Genomic DNA, 14,277 nt, shown 5'->3' with positions numbered 1-14,277 from the left:
GAATATACATAGTTATTGACGTCCAAAATATGATATAGTTAAACCAACTCGTGTTTACTTGGAATACACATTTTTCCTAATTACATACAATTAAACATTCAAATATCCATCATGACCTTTTCACAATTATAAACTAACAGGTCAATTATATATATATATATATATATATATATATATATATATATATATATATATATATATATATATATATATATATATATATCAATTATAGTATGAATGGAAAATATGCACAGGGGGACATTTATCAATATTTCTTGTTACAGTGCAACCATAGCAGCTTGACATAAAATGAGAAATCCTCCCATAATCAGACAATGAAAGGCACTGGGCATAATAATGGGCAAGATGTACAGTATTTAAAGTATAGGGTCACATTTATTCAAGTCTATCCTAAAACAATACTGATATGTCCGTATGTGGATTCTACAAATTATTTGTTGCTGTAATTGTCCCAACTGTCCTCAATGGCAACAGACAGATCCTTAAAAGCAATTGTAATTGGTGGTAGAAAAAATCCATCCACACAAAAAAAAAAAAAAAAAAAAATATTAAGCTTCAGCTGAGTTATCCAAATCAAGTGTGGAGTTTGGCACAGAACAAAGATGTTGTCTTCTGTCACTTGAATTGAAAGAAGGAATGTCTTTGTGGCCAGTCTAGATAGGATACATTATTTAGGTGACCAATAATCATTTCAATATACACATGGGCATGTCAGTATTGTTTTAAAAGACTTCTGATGTGAACCTATTTGTTAGGAAGAAATGGCCTGCTTACAAAAAAAACCTGACATGATCTACATTTTAGCACTTTGGTCCATAACTCATGTTGGCCAACGTCTAAGCGTGCTCCTCAGGTATTGTCCAGGGATCTTTATGCCCGGATCCACAATGTTTCTGGGACGGGAGTTGGCCGTGCTGGATGTGGTTTCAGCTGTGCTGATATTTCTCTGGATGAACTGGAGGAAGTTCTCCTGAAGGGAACCCTCATGGCTGGATGTCCCAAACTCCGCCGGCTGGGTCAGGCAGCAGCGCCGAAACTTGACCAGTTCTTCTCTGATCTGCCTGTTTAACAGGCCGTAGAAGAACGGATTAACTGCAAAGGAGGAGTATGCTAGCCAGGTGACTGCCTCCTCTAAATCCCCGGGGCTGTGCATGGAGCCAGTCAGTGACATTTGCAGGTGGAAGATGAAGTAGGGCAACCAACAAACAAAGAACTGACCTACAATTAATACCAAAGTAAGGGCAGCCTTTCCTCCACTGAAGGCCCTTTCTGGAGATAGTCTTTGGGGCAGAGTACGGGTGGTGGTGATTATGGTGGTCTGGCTGTTGATGGAGTCTGAGCGGTTCTTAGCAAGGCTTGCATTTGCCCACGTTGGCACAGCAGGGACTTGCTGCAGGGCTGCAGAACGAGCTACCTTGTACACAGAACCGTAGACGGCAAAGATAACCACTGCAGGAACCAGGAAACAAACCACGCTGAAGAACACAGCAAATGCACTTCTTAGACGACTGTGGCTTGCGTGAAGAGAGCAGTGAGCTGCAGCAATAGAACTATGATGTCCATAAGCTGGCCATCCAAACAGCGTGATCAAAGCTAAGAGGACTGATTTGACCCAGATTAGGAGCATAACACCAATAGCAAGGTTGATGGTCATCTTGACTTCGTAGCGCATGGGGTGTACGATATAGAAGTAACGCTCCACACTGATGGCTGTGATGGTGAGAATGGAGAGACAGATGAGGAAAACGTTGAGAAAAATGTAAACCTGACACTCCAGAATAGTAAACACCACAGTGCCAAAAAACGCTGAGCTGGATATGATACCCAAAGGCATGAGGAGGATGGCACACAGCAGGTCTACTGCACAAAGGTGACACACGAAAGCAAACCTCTTCAGGTGAGGAGCACGGGCAATGGCCACCATCACACCAGTGTTGGCCAACAAAGCAATGAGGTTAAGGGTCACCATGCAGAACAACCCAAAAAGGTCTTTGATCTGAGACTGGGAGCTTGTGACGACGCCTAAATCCGCAGGAACTGTAGGATTGGGCTCCCATAGGGAAGTGGTGAGATTAGTTGGTGAGTGATTTGGCACAGAGGCTATCATGGGAGCAGTTTTATCTGCCATTATTCATTCAAAATCCTCCATTTGTATTTTAGATGTCTTCTTATGTGGATGTCCTGGGTTAAGGAGACAGAAAACAGTTATTTATAAACATTTAAATTGCATTTAACTATCCATCAGAAAAGCAATGTCCTTATAATATTTACATACGCGACTGATAAGTTAATATGTGAATTGAACATTAAATTGCTGTTAAATTTCACCCGACTACTGATTTTGAATTGAAAACGTGTTGCGTGCATGATTTAAGTGTAATACACTAATGACTAGCCTTGTTTATGTAAAATCAATATTTGCCACCTTGAGTGCCACTCTACACTGATGTTAAAGATAAGAGTTTTGAGGACAATAAGCAATGACACGCCTCACGCCAGTTGTTTTAGGTCCAGCTGCTGTCAAATATATTTTACATTACACCTGTAAATTCTGCCTTTAGACACTCACTCAATGAAAAAGGAGTTACAAACCAATGTGATACAGTATATGACCTTTTATGAGTAAACAAGAGCCAATGTGCATGAGTTTTTGTTGGATGTACGGAGAAAAAAACATTAACATAGGATAAATACAAGTGCTGCAAAGTTAAAGGCAATTCAAGATTTAGCTGGCTAAAGGCCATCTTTAAAAGATCTGATTAAACTGTTTATGCAAATACAATAAATAAATAAAACAAATAAAGTTTGCTTTCTCCAAGAAAATTGTTTGTTTGTTTGTTTTTACAAAATAAGAATACCTGACATTAACTCTATCCAGTGTGCAACAGTGTGTTGATATCAATACCATCATATCTCATTGTAGTAAAAAATGTATTGAAATAAAAATTGTTTAAACACATACAGCATAAAAAAACACAGATAATGCATACATTGACTTACCCATGATGTGTGTTTGTGTGTCAGATCAGATGAAAACAGATTAACCAGGTGTTTGACTTTACAAAGCTCCAATTGTGATCCCACATATGTTTAGACAGAGTAGACCTGAATACGCTTACTTTTTTTTTTCTTTTTCAAAAAGTAAAATAGTTAACTAGGTGTCTGAGGGTTAGTTATTCTGTAGAGAGGCTACAGAGGTCCAGATGAAAACGTCTAGTGTTAGAAATACTAATTCCATGAGGACCTTTCATGATAAATTATGCTTCTTCTCTCTCTTCACCCCATCCTCTGATAACACTCTCATTCCTGTCCTCTGCTGTGTATGGCAGTGACTGTCACACATTGTATTGTGTGCGATTGTGTTTTTATTTCTTTTTTTTCTTCTTTCTTTCGAATAGACACACACTCCACTGTCCCCTATCCCAGAGCCTAGTCTTCCCTGGGTCCTAATGTCCACCAAGTTAAGGGGGAGGCTCACATTTACCCTGATTGCGTAAGTACTATTATTTATATCGGTGAGAATCGAACTGCTCCACTGACAGTAAGTAAGGGTTACTGTAGTATTCACAATAATAGTACAACAAGTTGCGTGCTAGTACTTCACTTTTTTGGGACGATGAACTACAATACTATGGCTGATTTACGACATACTAAACTCTATACTTTGAATCATTAATTACTTCTTTTTTTTAACACTATACTATGACATTTTACAAGACATTATAGCTTTCTTATGGTATTTGAAAGAGCACCATACGATAATTGTGTATAACAAAAGCCTACTATACTGTGGTTTATGACTTACTAATTACCTTTTTTTTGACATACCATACTACTTATTTATATTTTCTAAGACATAGAATACTATACAAAATAAATAAAGCTAAGAGATTTTATTTGTAATGTTTGTTTTGTCTTTGTGTCTCTTTATTTCTTAGATGGTCCCGTCCATACCAACTGCTGCTAACCACGAAAACAGCCCTTTGAGTGAAAGGGAAACCAGAGTGGGTCAATGCCACAACATGTGCAATCCACAAGGGTGAAATTAGGTCACAGAAGGTGCCAACAAGTGATTTTGGCTCGAGGATTGTTCCATGCATGTTCCCCCTTCTTATCACAAGCAGCCAAGCTCTCATCCTTAGAAATGAGTCTGAGGGTTCAGTTTATTGCACTACAGACAAGTATCCTTGTCTTTCAATCCTTTATCAGTGGGCTTTGACTAAAACACACGGAAGAACAAAACAAACGTAACAGAAGAAGACAAAGTTAATTACTGGACATTAGGAGATGTCAGGAAGCAAAGTCTTTATACCATATCATTATCCAATTTAGGGTTGCGAAGGGGCTGGAACCGATCCCAGCTGTCATTGGGCAAAGGCAGGGAAGAAGACCCCGGAAAGGTCACCAGTTTGTCGCAGGGCTCATATAGAGACAGAAAACCACTCAGACAACCATTCACAGTCATACATACAGGCAATTTTTTTTAAAGAGCCTCTAATTAACCCCTTACTGCATGTCTTTGGACTGTGGGAGGAAGCCAGAGAACGAACCCGGAGGGAACCCACGCTGCCACGGGGCTGCAAACTCCACACAGAAGGACCTCCTGAGATTGGGGATCCTCTTGCTGTGAGGTGACAGTGCTAGCCGGCTACACCGTGCAGCCCGCAAAGTCCAGTTCCATTAATTTAATCAAATTGCGACATGATTGACTCTAAGAATATGGGTGATGAAGACTATTGTTGGGTTGTAGTGGATTTTATATATATATTTGCACATGTAGATAAGAGAAGTTTATGTTTTAAATCAATACATAAAGAAAGATATGATAATTAATTTGGGATATTATGAGGAATATTCTGGAGGAATGTATTGTGAAACATAAGAGAGGATCACTGTTTTAATATTCTGTTTTAATGACAAATGTAATGATTAACTGTATGATGCATGGGAATGAATGAATGTTTTATTGTTTAGACAATAGTTAAAATGGATGCCGACTGAAACCTAATGTGTTGCTTTTATTCTGAAGGCGTGTGGGTTTTATTGTGAAGGGGAACTTCCTGTCCTTGACCGGAAGTGTGAGCTTTGACCCCCCCCCAGCTTATCGATTGGCTTAGCGAACAGAACTGCGGCATTCCTTTGAACTGACCAATAGAACTAACCTTTAGGTGTGAATTCATTTGCATGACCATACTAACGACCGAGCATTTGTTCTGGGGAGACATGGTTCTACTGGTCTGGAGACTCGAGACAGCCCCGGTCTGTTGCTCCTTGGGAGCTGCAGTCCGTCTGTGGAGAGTTCCTCCTTTCTGGCCCCACGATCGTGAACGCTACATGAGTATTATCTTTGCCATTAAATATTGTTAAACTTTAACTCATTGAATCCTGAATTTCCTGTGGCCACGGGACCCGGAGCTTTGAACACAAATCTTACACTAACCAACAGGTCATCACTTACCTCCTTATCCAGATTCATAGTGGGAGGCATTTGGTTTTGTTGTGTCACAGGTTAATCTATTTCTTCAAACTTCAAGTGATAATGTTTCTGCTCAACATAAGGTACTGAGTTATTGCCCATAATACAGAGATTATATTTATCACACAATCAAGCTGATTCTTGAACAGACTAATTGATCATCTAAGATGGTTTAAGACCAATTTGAAGCAACCAGTGGGTCTTTTGCTGAGAGTCAATGCTTTAGTTTAGCTGTTCACTATAAAAGAGGTCAGAGTTTCATCTCCAGAAAATATATTGTTATATCTGTTAAGTGATGGACAGCACAAGGGGTTACATTTTCACCAATGATCGAGCCCACTCAGGTATCGGTGTGCAATGATTTTATTGTGACCCGCGCACTCTGGCAGTCTCTGCCTCTTACTCTCCCCTTTAGCGCCTCTGACCCTACTCAGCTTAATATAGAGAAGAGACACAAATCATCTGATCAGTTCCAGATGAGGCTAATTAGGTTTCCTCCCAGCACCTGTTCCCTCAGCCACTCCCCCACTCCCCTCTGCAGCTGAGCCTAACCACGCCCCCGCCACCACAGTAATCGTATACGGTGTAAAGTTGTTGTCCTGTTTTTAAATGTATTAGTTATGATGTTACACTTATTTAAATTAATTAGTTAGTTTCATTTGTTTGTATTGTTTGATTCACTTTTATTTATTTATCTTTTTGATTGATTTTCATTCAGGTTATCATAATGTAATAAAGCACCAATGATGATTTTCTTAGATAGTAATGAGTAAACTCAAGATGGAGTGTTTTCAATGATGCATGTTTTGACAAGCACTGAGATCAATAGTGATGAATGTTTAAGGACTAAGTTACAGCTTGTATTTCCTTAATGTGTTTTGAGTTACTGTCGTAAGGGTACTAAAGCTTCTTAGTAGTATTTTTTATCTTTATTTTCCCTTTATTTTTTAAGTGAGTTATTTAATAATGTAGGTTTAACTGTATCAAAGGCTGCACTAAGGTCTAAACAAATTAAAATCAAGCTCTCCACTGTCGGCTACTAAAAGGTAATCATTGGGTACCTTGAGGAGGGCTGTTTCTGTACTTCTTAAAGACGTTATAAAGACATTAAAAAAAAAAGTTTAAAATCGGGTTGAAACGAAGACTAAATTTAATAACGGGTCTAAAATTGCTCAGAATAGAGGGATTAAGATTAGATTTCTTTAAAAGAGCTTGGCCCACAGCATGTTTAAGAGTTGATGGAACAATCCCTGTTGCTAAGAAGCTATTAATAATCGAAAGACAACTGGGCCCAATTGTATTAATAACTTCTTTAAGAAATTGAGTAGGTATAAAATCAAGCCTGCACGTGGTTGATGTCATACAGGATATGACTTCAGCTAAATACGACAGCGATACAGGTACAGTATACAAATCGCTAAAATAACTAGGAATATCCCTGCTGACATCATGTGAAACACAGTCGGGGAGTGTGTGTGTGTGTGTGTGTGTGTGTGTGTGGGGGGGGTCATTTTAATAAATAAACATACAGCAATAAAAGTGATCCTTTGAAAGGGAGCATCCCTTCCCTCCAAATGCTCTTTGAGAAGACCATAGTTGCAGGATAGGAAAATTATTGCGGACCCCTCTCATCCTCTATTCAGAATACAAACTGCACCTACCAAGCTAAAGGGTTTCAACTTAATACGGGGGATTATGCCAGATGCCTGGTACAAAAACTACTTTATACCTCTATCAGTGAATCTCCCTTACTCATAAGACTAAGTAAGGAGCTGTGTTGTTGCACTTCTGTGTGTGTATGAACGTTATGTATGTTACTGCACTGCACTATAAGTATATGTTTATGTGGCAGCCATGATGTCTTCAAAATGTTATTCCTGAGTCATAAAAAAGAAATCTTATTAGCCTGTGGAAGGTCTACTAGCATGTTCAAGAACATCCTAATTAAATGGTTCACACATAACCATAATTATTGATTTACTTGCAAATAAATTAAATTAAATATCACCCAGCACCATATTGAACATTGCTTACATGAAACACATTATTAGTTAACAATGGCTACCATGTAAAGTGTAATACTAAGCACCTAAAATAGCAAGTATACAAAAGATTAAAGTCTTCAACCTAAAAATCCAAAAGGAAAAACATGGTAACAAGTTGAAGTGAAACTTAACTTTATTTATTAATTCTTGGTTGAAATTATGTCTTAGTGCAAAACTGTCGAGGCGATTACATTCCAAAGCGAGTTGCTCATTACTGACACCATATGGTGGCGTATAAAACAGTTATAGGACCCTCTGGGCAAGATTGACCAAGCTTTTCATGATGTACATGTTACATTACTTTGCATAGCAGAAGCACTTTCTATACACATTAGATTTGTAACAACGCTTGAACATTAGCCACAAATAGTACTTTCAAATTCTAGCTGTAAACAATTCTATGCATAGAGTATCATTTTACTTTTAGTCTACTATATAACATTCGTCAATGCAAAGGCATGCGGTAAAGTCCTCCTACATATCAAAGATATTTTCTCTCTGAGGGATAGGGTATATAAGTATTATCACTTAGTTTATACAAAGTAAGCTACTCAGAGGTGCTTTAGAGATTTAAAGAAGTGCACAGGAAAAAATACATACAAAAAGTGAATAGTTATAATGGAAGTGCAGTCTATCGCATTCAAGCCATTTTTACAGTGTGCAAAATATAAGGCACAGAAAAGTAATTTATTAAGCATGGTATGGACATGCACAGTAACCGTAATTAGAAATGAAATGATCAATTAAATATATATATCTCAGCACAGCCATTAGAAGCCCCTTATATAGGGGGAATGAGGAACTTTTCTTGTTCAGAGGACCTGCTTCTTCCCTTGAGTTGAGTTAGGTCATATTAAGCTCAAGCAGGTAGCGAAGGCGACACTGGTTCTCTTTATAGATGAGATATTCACTGTTGCTGAAGGAGCTGCCTGAGAACTCGGGCTGATCTATGGGCTTACCCTGAGGCACAGCAATCTCCTTGCCCTCAAGGGTGATGCAGACGTCCTTGGATGGATCTGAAAACATAGGATATAGCAGCTTTACAAAAAAAAAGCGGCTACATGATGTAATTTAACAAATTGAAATCAAGTATTTTTTTTAACAATATTTGGGAACTAGTAACAAAATGAGAAAACATTTTTTTATTACATCGTCTTGAACCTAAACGGTTTCTTTTTGCATGTTAAGTGAAAAAAACAACATAACCTTTCACAAACATCTTTTAGACATGTGGCACAATATGTTGACAGGGAACCTGAGAGCGAGATTTTAGTCAAATTGAAGAAGTATTGTACCTGGCTCCACTGATCCTCGTGCCACCACACTATCATAGCCTGCAGGAGCCTTTCTCAAGGAGCTGTTATCTTTAGTGATGGTGAATTCCTTGCCGAGAGCTACCTCGCTCAAAAACATCACTCCAGTATTTTTAGAGGTGCGCACTTAAAATACATAGCAGAAAAATTAGACATTTTCAACATCATCTTATGATTACAATTGCAATCAATGTCATTATTATTTTCTTCTTCATTCCCTTTCTTTTCATACATCCTCACCGTAACATGCAGACTTTTGGTTTTCTGATGCAAAATAGATACCGCGACCAACACGGCCTCCCGAATGCGGCATTATCCTCAGACCGCTCTTCAGGATGGCTGCCACCACCGCTATGTTTGTGCCATGCCACAGCAGACGGCGGTTCTCCAGACCATCATTCTTGCTAAACTGTTCTCCCTGCAATGTGAAAAAGTACGTGTTAGGTCACAGGACTTCAGTCTCCTGTTTCACAATGAACAAGATAAGTCCAGTTCCTACCTCTGCCTCACGATCAACCTCCCAAACATTCACAATCTTTGGTTTACGATAGTTATCTGAAGTCGCTTTCAAGTATTTTTCTATGATCTTTGAATGAGAAACAGATAACATTGGTGAACAGGAAGACAACATGAATAAAAGACGATCTGAGTGCTTTGTATTTACTGGACCGTATTATCACTTTTAACACAGTACCTTGAATGTTTCTAAATCCTTGTCCATTAGTGTGAGGCTGCATTTGAGAGAATTGTAGTCCTGGTCTAGAGGGTGAGGAACTGTCTCTATCATCTCATCCTGAGCCTTTTCAGTCTCTGACTTCAGAGTCTGGGCAAGCTCGATGTCAGCCAGCACCTTTACCGAGCATGTAAAAGCAGAGTGACTCTATGACTGAGAAAAACATCAACGAAAAACAGCTCATTCCAACATATAATTTAATCTTACCATAAGCATCTCTTTCTTCTTCTCCACAATCTCTTTGTCGTTGATTGTTGGGGGTCTGTTCCGGCCAAAGTTGTGTGGAACTGTGGTGAAGAACTTTGAGGAAAGTTCTTCCAGACGTTTGTTTCTGCCTTTTTGGTTCATTGCTGCCTCGATCTCCTCCAACACTTCAAAGCCCTTTGCAATCTGAATCTTACTGAGTTTACCCAGAGGCATCTTCTTGATGTCTGTGTAACATCCACCAAGACACACAATAAACAATACAAATCAGACTAGTTGTTAAGTTTTCTTTGTTTTTGCAAAGAAAATGTATCTCACACTGTATTTTGCCTGTTTCAAGGTGTAAATTGGTACTGCAATTACTTAAGTTTGAAACAATAGAACAACAAATCTAAAACAATGATCTTGTTAGCAAAGCTGATACATGGATCAGGTATGTTCAACATGCTGATAAGGTGGTTTGTGTAAATGCAGACTTCACCCTCTGTTTGCGGCAACGATCAATTATTTACATTTCACATTCTGCACTCTTTGATCGCCTAGTTTCTAAGCAGCACTGAAATCAAGCTCAAACTGCAAAAAGCAAACATATTTTGGAATTAGCACCGCATTTAAGAGTACAACTAATGATTATTTTAATTGTCAATTAATCTGCCGATTATTTTCTCGATTAATGGATTAGTTGTTTGGTATATAACATTTCAGAAATGTGAAAAGCGTGTTTACTAAAGCCCAAGATAATGTCCTCTAATGTCTTGTTTTGCCCATTACCCAAAGATATTTAGTTTGCTGTCATAGAGGAGTAAAGAACCCTAAAACGCCCTCATTTAAGGACTGAAATCAGAGAATCTTGACTTGATTTAATAGTAGCAAACTAATCGATTCATCTTTGCAGCTCTAATCCCACTCTAGCCCAACAGGTGGTTAACAGAACAGGTTTTGCACAAACCCGTTTGTCTTCAAGCGGAGGCACACCTACCTAGGTTCATACATTCCATCGCCTCCCTGAACATGTCATTGCTGAAAATGAGTTCGATGAGTTTCTTGGTGGAGTTGTCCAGGGTGCAATCTTGGACATTTTTTGTGACTTTGACTTTGTTTCCATCCACAGTGTCCACCTAGAATATCAATAAAGTACAGTGTATGAGATTTTGTTTGTGTTGATACCGAACTTATAACGATTTTCTCTGATGAAGTCTGTCATGGACGGTGGTAACTAAGTATGTGAGATGATATTTCTAGGTTTCATAGTCAATATTCATTGTTCCAGTGAGATGTAGTTACGTTACCTTGACCTCAGCATCCTGCTCTCCATCCACCTCGATGAGGGTGTACTTCCCAGGGTAAGACACAAAATTTGACCGATCGCTCCAGTTGTTCTTGGTCTTGTCCTTGAACTTTTTCTCAAAGTCCTTGACAGCCTTCTCAGGCTCATCAAACGTGTTAAGTTTAGATTGTCCCACTTCTCCCTGAATTTAGATTAGAGACGAGGCAATCGGCTTTATTTAACAAAATTAAACCATTTACAACAGCAGAACAAGCTTCCAGCTCAAACTCAAATGGATGTTTTATTAGTAGTTGCTGATATTTCAAATATAATAAATAGATATAAGCAATAAACAGAATCAAGTACAGCAGGTAGTTTAGAAGGAATCTGTTCCAGGACAAACTTACCACTCTACCCCATCTGTTCCATGTATGGTAATGGTTGTTTCCATTAATAACTTGAATGACATAAAACTTATTATTGTTATGTCCAATGTTGGTCTGATTGAGCATGCAGTCATAGTCCTCATGTACCTGGTGAAAACAATACAGAACAGTTTTTCAAATTGCATTTTTCTCCCTAAATATGATTGCATAACATCCTGTGATTTGTACTAATGTAATTAAGTGTGTATACTATTGTTACATAGCATCTTTCTTACCTCTCCGGAGCTCGGCACCGAGCAGTGCTCATCCACCTTCCTCTTGCCTTTCACCTGTGGCCCTGCGGCCAGAAGGGCCTCTTTTGCAGAGGTGAAGGCATCCTTGGGCTTTGGTGTCTCGGGCTCCTGTTTCACCTTCTTGCCACCTGCCTTGGCAGCAGAAGCAGCTCGTCTCTTTGGTGGCATGATCCTGGCTGAGAACCCTGCAGGGAAACGTGCTATGTTGGTCATCTGGGCAAGTTCACACTGGCCTTAACTGCACGCACTTCATAACCACGGTGTCACATTACACTGCCACAAGTATCAGCAAGTCACAATAACGCAACAATAGTGTTGCTCTGATTTGGAACAAGGAGTGACTTCGCCCTCCACGGTATATTCTGAAGACGGCCTGAACCGAAGCTGTGACTCACCTTTTAACTTTGAATAATATCAGCCGGGCTGGGAGGAGGAAAGTAGACGGTAGACAGACACTGTCTCCTCGCTGCTGAGCTGTCTCCCGGATGAGGATGATGATGATGATGATGATGATGAGGGGCTACACTGTTATCGGGAAGTTTACGCTCACTTTACAGCGAGAGGAAGAGGCGGAGCTCAACTGCATCCTGTATTTTCCTCCTCTTGCTGCTGTCGGGTAAAGTCTAAGAGCTACCGCCACCTAGCTTATTCCGCCATGTATTGTTCTTTCAAAACCTTCACACGCGTACACAAAACACCACGATAATATATAGTAATAAGAACGATAAAATAGTGGCAATTTGACTCATTATCCTCTGTTTTTTCCGCTCCTACAGTTTCTTTCTTATTGTTATTCTTTTACAAATGTAACGTTTAAGGAAAATCTAAACTTGTCCAATCATGTAACTGGTCCCATTATGTTAAAATGACTTCCCAGTTGAGCATATATATTTGATACTTCAAAGACGGAGTTTTTACAATCGCACAAATAATGCGTTCATAGTAAATTAAAAATAAGATCATAAATAGCATCATAAAATAACGTAATCTCGCCAGCACTTGGCCACATTGTCAACAGTCATTTTTTGTTTGAACTATTGTAACAGACTGTCTCATGTGTTTTGGTATTGGAGATGATATGTCCCTTCGGATTTGCAGTAGAGGGGAACAAGTGACTGGACTTGGAAAAACAAATAAATAAAGAGCGACGCCGTGGGCTGAACGACATGTCTCATCTCCCCGTGTGTTAACATGTTATAAATGCACCTCACACACGAACCCAGAACGCCCGTCACACTATTATTAGTCAACTTCAAAAATGAGAGCCGAACATTGAGTACCTACCAGTTACATGTTTACCTGTTTTTAAAATTGAACAGTAAAGTGCAAGGGGATGAGGAAGGGTCGCTATTGAACACTCAAAAGGGCTTGCTGTATCTGAAGATAAGAGAACAATGTTGTCTATAATGCTCTTAAAAAACTGAGCAGATCTAATAAGACAATGCTCGGATTATCTGTCCACTTCCTTCATATGCAAATGTTCTATTTATAGCAAGCCTCAGGGCAAGATTAGATCAAACAATTTGGACACAAGATGGCAGTGTTGAATCACAGAGGCTGCACAGGTCTGGTTCCCAAAGCATTTGCCTCATGTTAACAAGGGTACGGAGTCCCGACAACCGTGTGTGTGTGTGTGTGTGTGTGTGTGTGTGTGTGTGTGTGTGTGTGTGTGTGTGTGTGTGTGCGTGTGTGTGTGTGCGTGTGTGTGTGTCTCTGTGTGTGTGTGGTTTCCCCATAGCAGCAGATGATGATATTTGTGCTGGAAAGGTTCATTTAGAAACTGTTTGGTTTTACAGACGGTGTAGATTGAAGCTGATACATAGTATATTAGACAACTCAGATTTTAAAACCCAGACTGTGTGAAAAATGTATTTGCATTTACATCATCATATATGTTGAGTAGTCAAGGAACTTTAAGTCATGCCTTTATATATGGCTTTCTTTTAGGTCTGTGGCTCAGGAAGTAGAGCAGAAGCTTCAACTCATCAAACTGTTGAGTTGGATCCCGGCTCCCTCTGTCCTCATGTTGAAGGGTCCTTGAGCAAGACTGAACCCCAAATGTGCTCCTGATGGCAACCATGGCAGCTATTCGCCATTGTAGGAGTGGTGTGAATAGGTGAATGGGAGGCAAAGTAAAGAAGTGGAAAGTGATTTGTGATATGAGGTTAAAAAGCATAATGTGTGCAATTCAGCATATTACATATGTGTATTTGCTTGTAGCAGTAGGCAGGCAGGTGTAAATTAAATATAACATGTAACAATGTTGTATGACAACATGTTTACCAAATGTGTGCACATGTTTCAACATTTCTGAACATTTTTCTTTCTGTTTCCAGTGTCAAGATAAGCATCTCATTCATGATGATGTGCAAATAAACAGTCAAGACTATAAGCCATGTTGGTATTAATAAAAAACACATTTTATTTACATAAATTACAAGAAAGCACAAACTGTTTCACCAAAGTCTACATTAAAAACGTCTTGTATATATTACATTTAACAGATTAACTATAATTTACTTTATTTTTGCATGTAGAA

The 14,277-nt window shown here is 39.1% G+C and overlaps 2 protein-coding genes across 2 annotated transcripts; both read right to left on the bottom strand.

Annotated features, from left to right (window-relative positions):
• Positions 1 to 857: 857 nt before the first annotated feature.
• Positions 858 to 2,149, bottom strand: gpr61l (G protein-coupled receptor 61-like). Its single transcript, XM_034533694.1, is given in 2 exon segments — positions 858 to 877; positions 880 to 2,149. Coding segments are annotated over 2 exon segments (1,290 nt in total).
• A 5,508-nt stretch (positions 2,150 to 7,657) lies between these two features.
• On the bottom strand, positions 7,658 to 12,341 carry parp3 (poly (ADP-ribose) polymerase family, member 3). The gene is made up of 11 exons (XM_034533705.1): positions 12,134 to 12,341; positions 11,721 to 11,923; positions 11,467 to 11,592; positions 11,082 to 11,261; positions 10,772 to 10,910; positions 9,796 to 10,019; positions 9,550 to 9,705; positions 9,355 to 9,441; positions 9,096 to 9,273; positions 8,838 to 8,981; positions 7,658 to 8,558 (listed from the first exon to the last, which is right to left on the bottom strand). The coding sequence occupies exons 2-11, from the start codon at positions 11,904 to 11,906 to the stop codon at positions 8,386 to 8,388; spliced, it is 1,593 nt and encodes a 530-aa protein (XP_034389596.1). The 5' UTR covers positions 11,907 to 11,923; positions 12,134 to 12,341; the 3' UTR covers positions 7,658 to 8,385.
• Between the last annotated feature and the right edge of the window lie 1,936 nt (positions 12,342 to 14,277).

The sequence above is a fragment of the Cyclopterus lumpus genome, chromosome 5 (genome assembly GCF_009769545.1).
Source record: "Cyclopterus lumpus isolate fCycLum1 chromosome 5, fCycLum1.pri, whole genome shotgun sequence".
NCBI lineage: Eukaryota > Metazoa > Chordata > Actinopteri > Perciformes > Cyclopteridae > Cyclopterus > Cyclopterus lumpus.
Note: the sequence above shows the minus strand (reverse complement) of the source record. Positions and strands in the feature narration are given on the sequence as shown.

Excerpts from the sequence above, each read along its gene's own strand:
- parp3 (XM_034533705.1), bottom strand. The coding sequence starts at position 11,906 with ATGCCACCAAAGAGACGAGCTGCTTCTGCTGCCAAGGCAGGTGGCAAG. Across the intron at positions 10,911-11,081 it reads AGCAGGATGCTGAGGTCAAG|GTGGACACTGTGGATGGAAA; the intron begins GTAACGTAACTA and ends TTGATATTCTAG. Across the intron at positions 10,020-10,771 it reads GATGGAATGTATGAACCTAG|ACATCAAGAAGATGCCTCTG; the intron begins GTAGGTGTGCCT and ends GATGTTACACAG.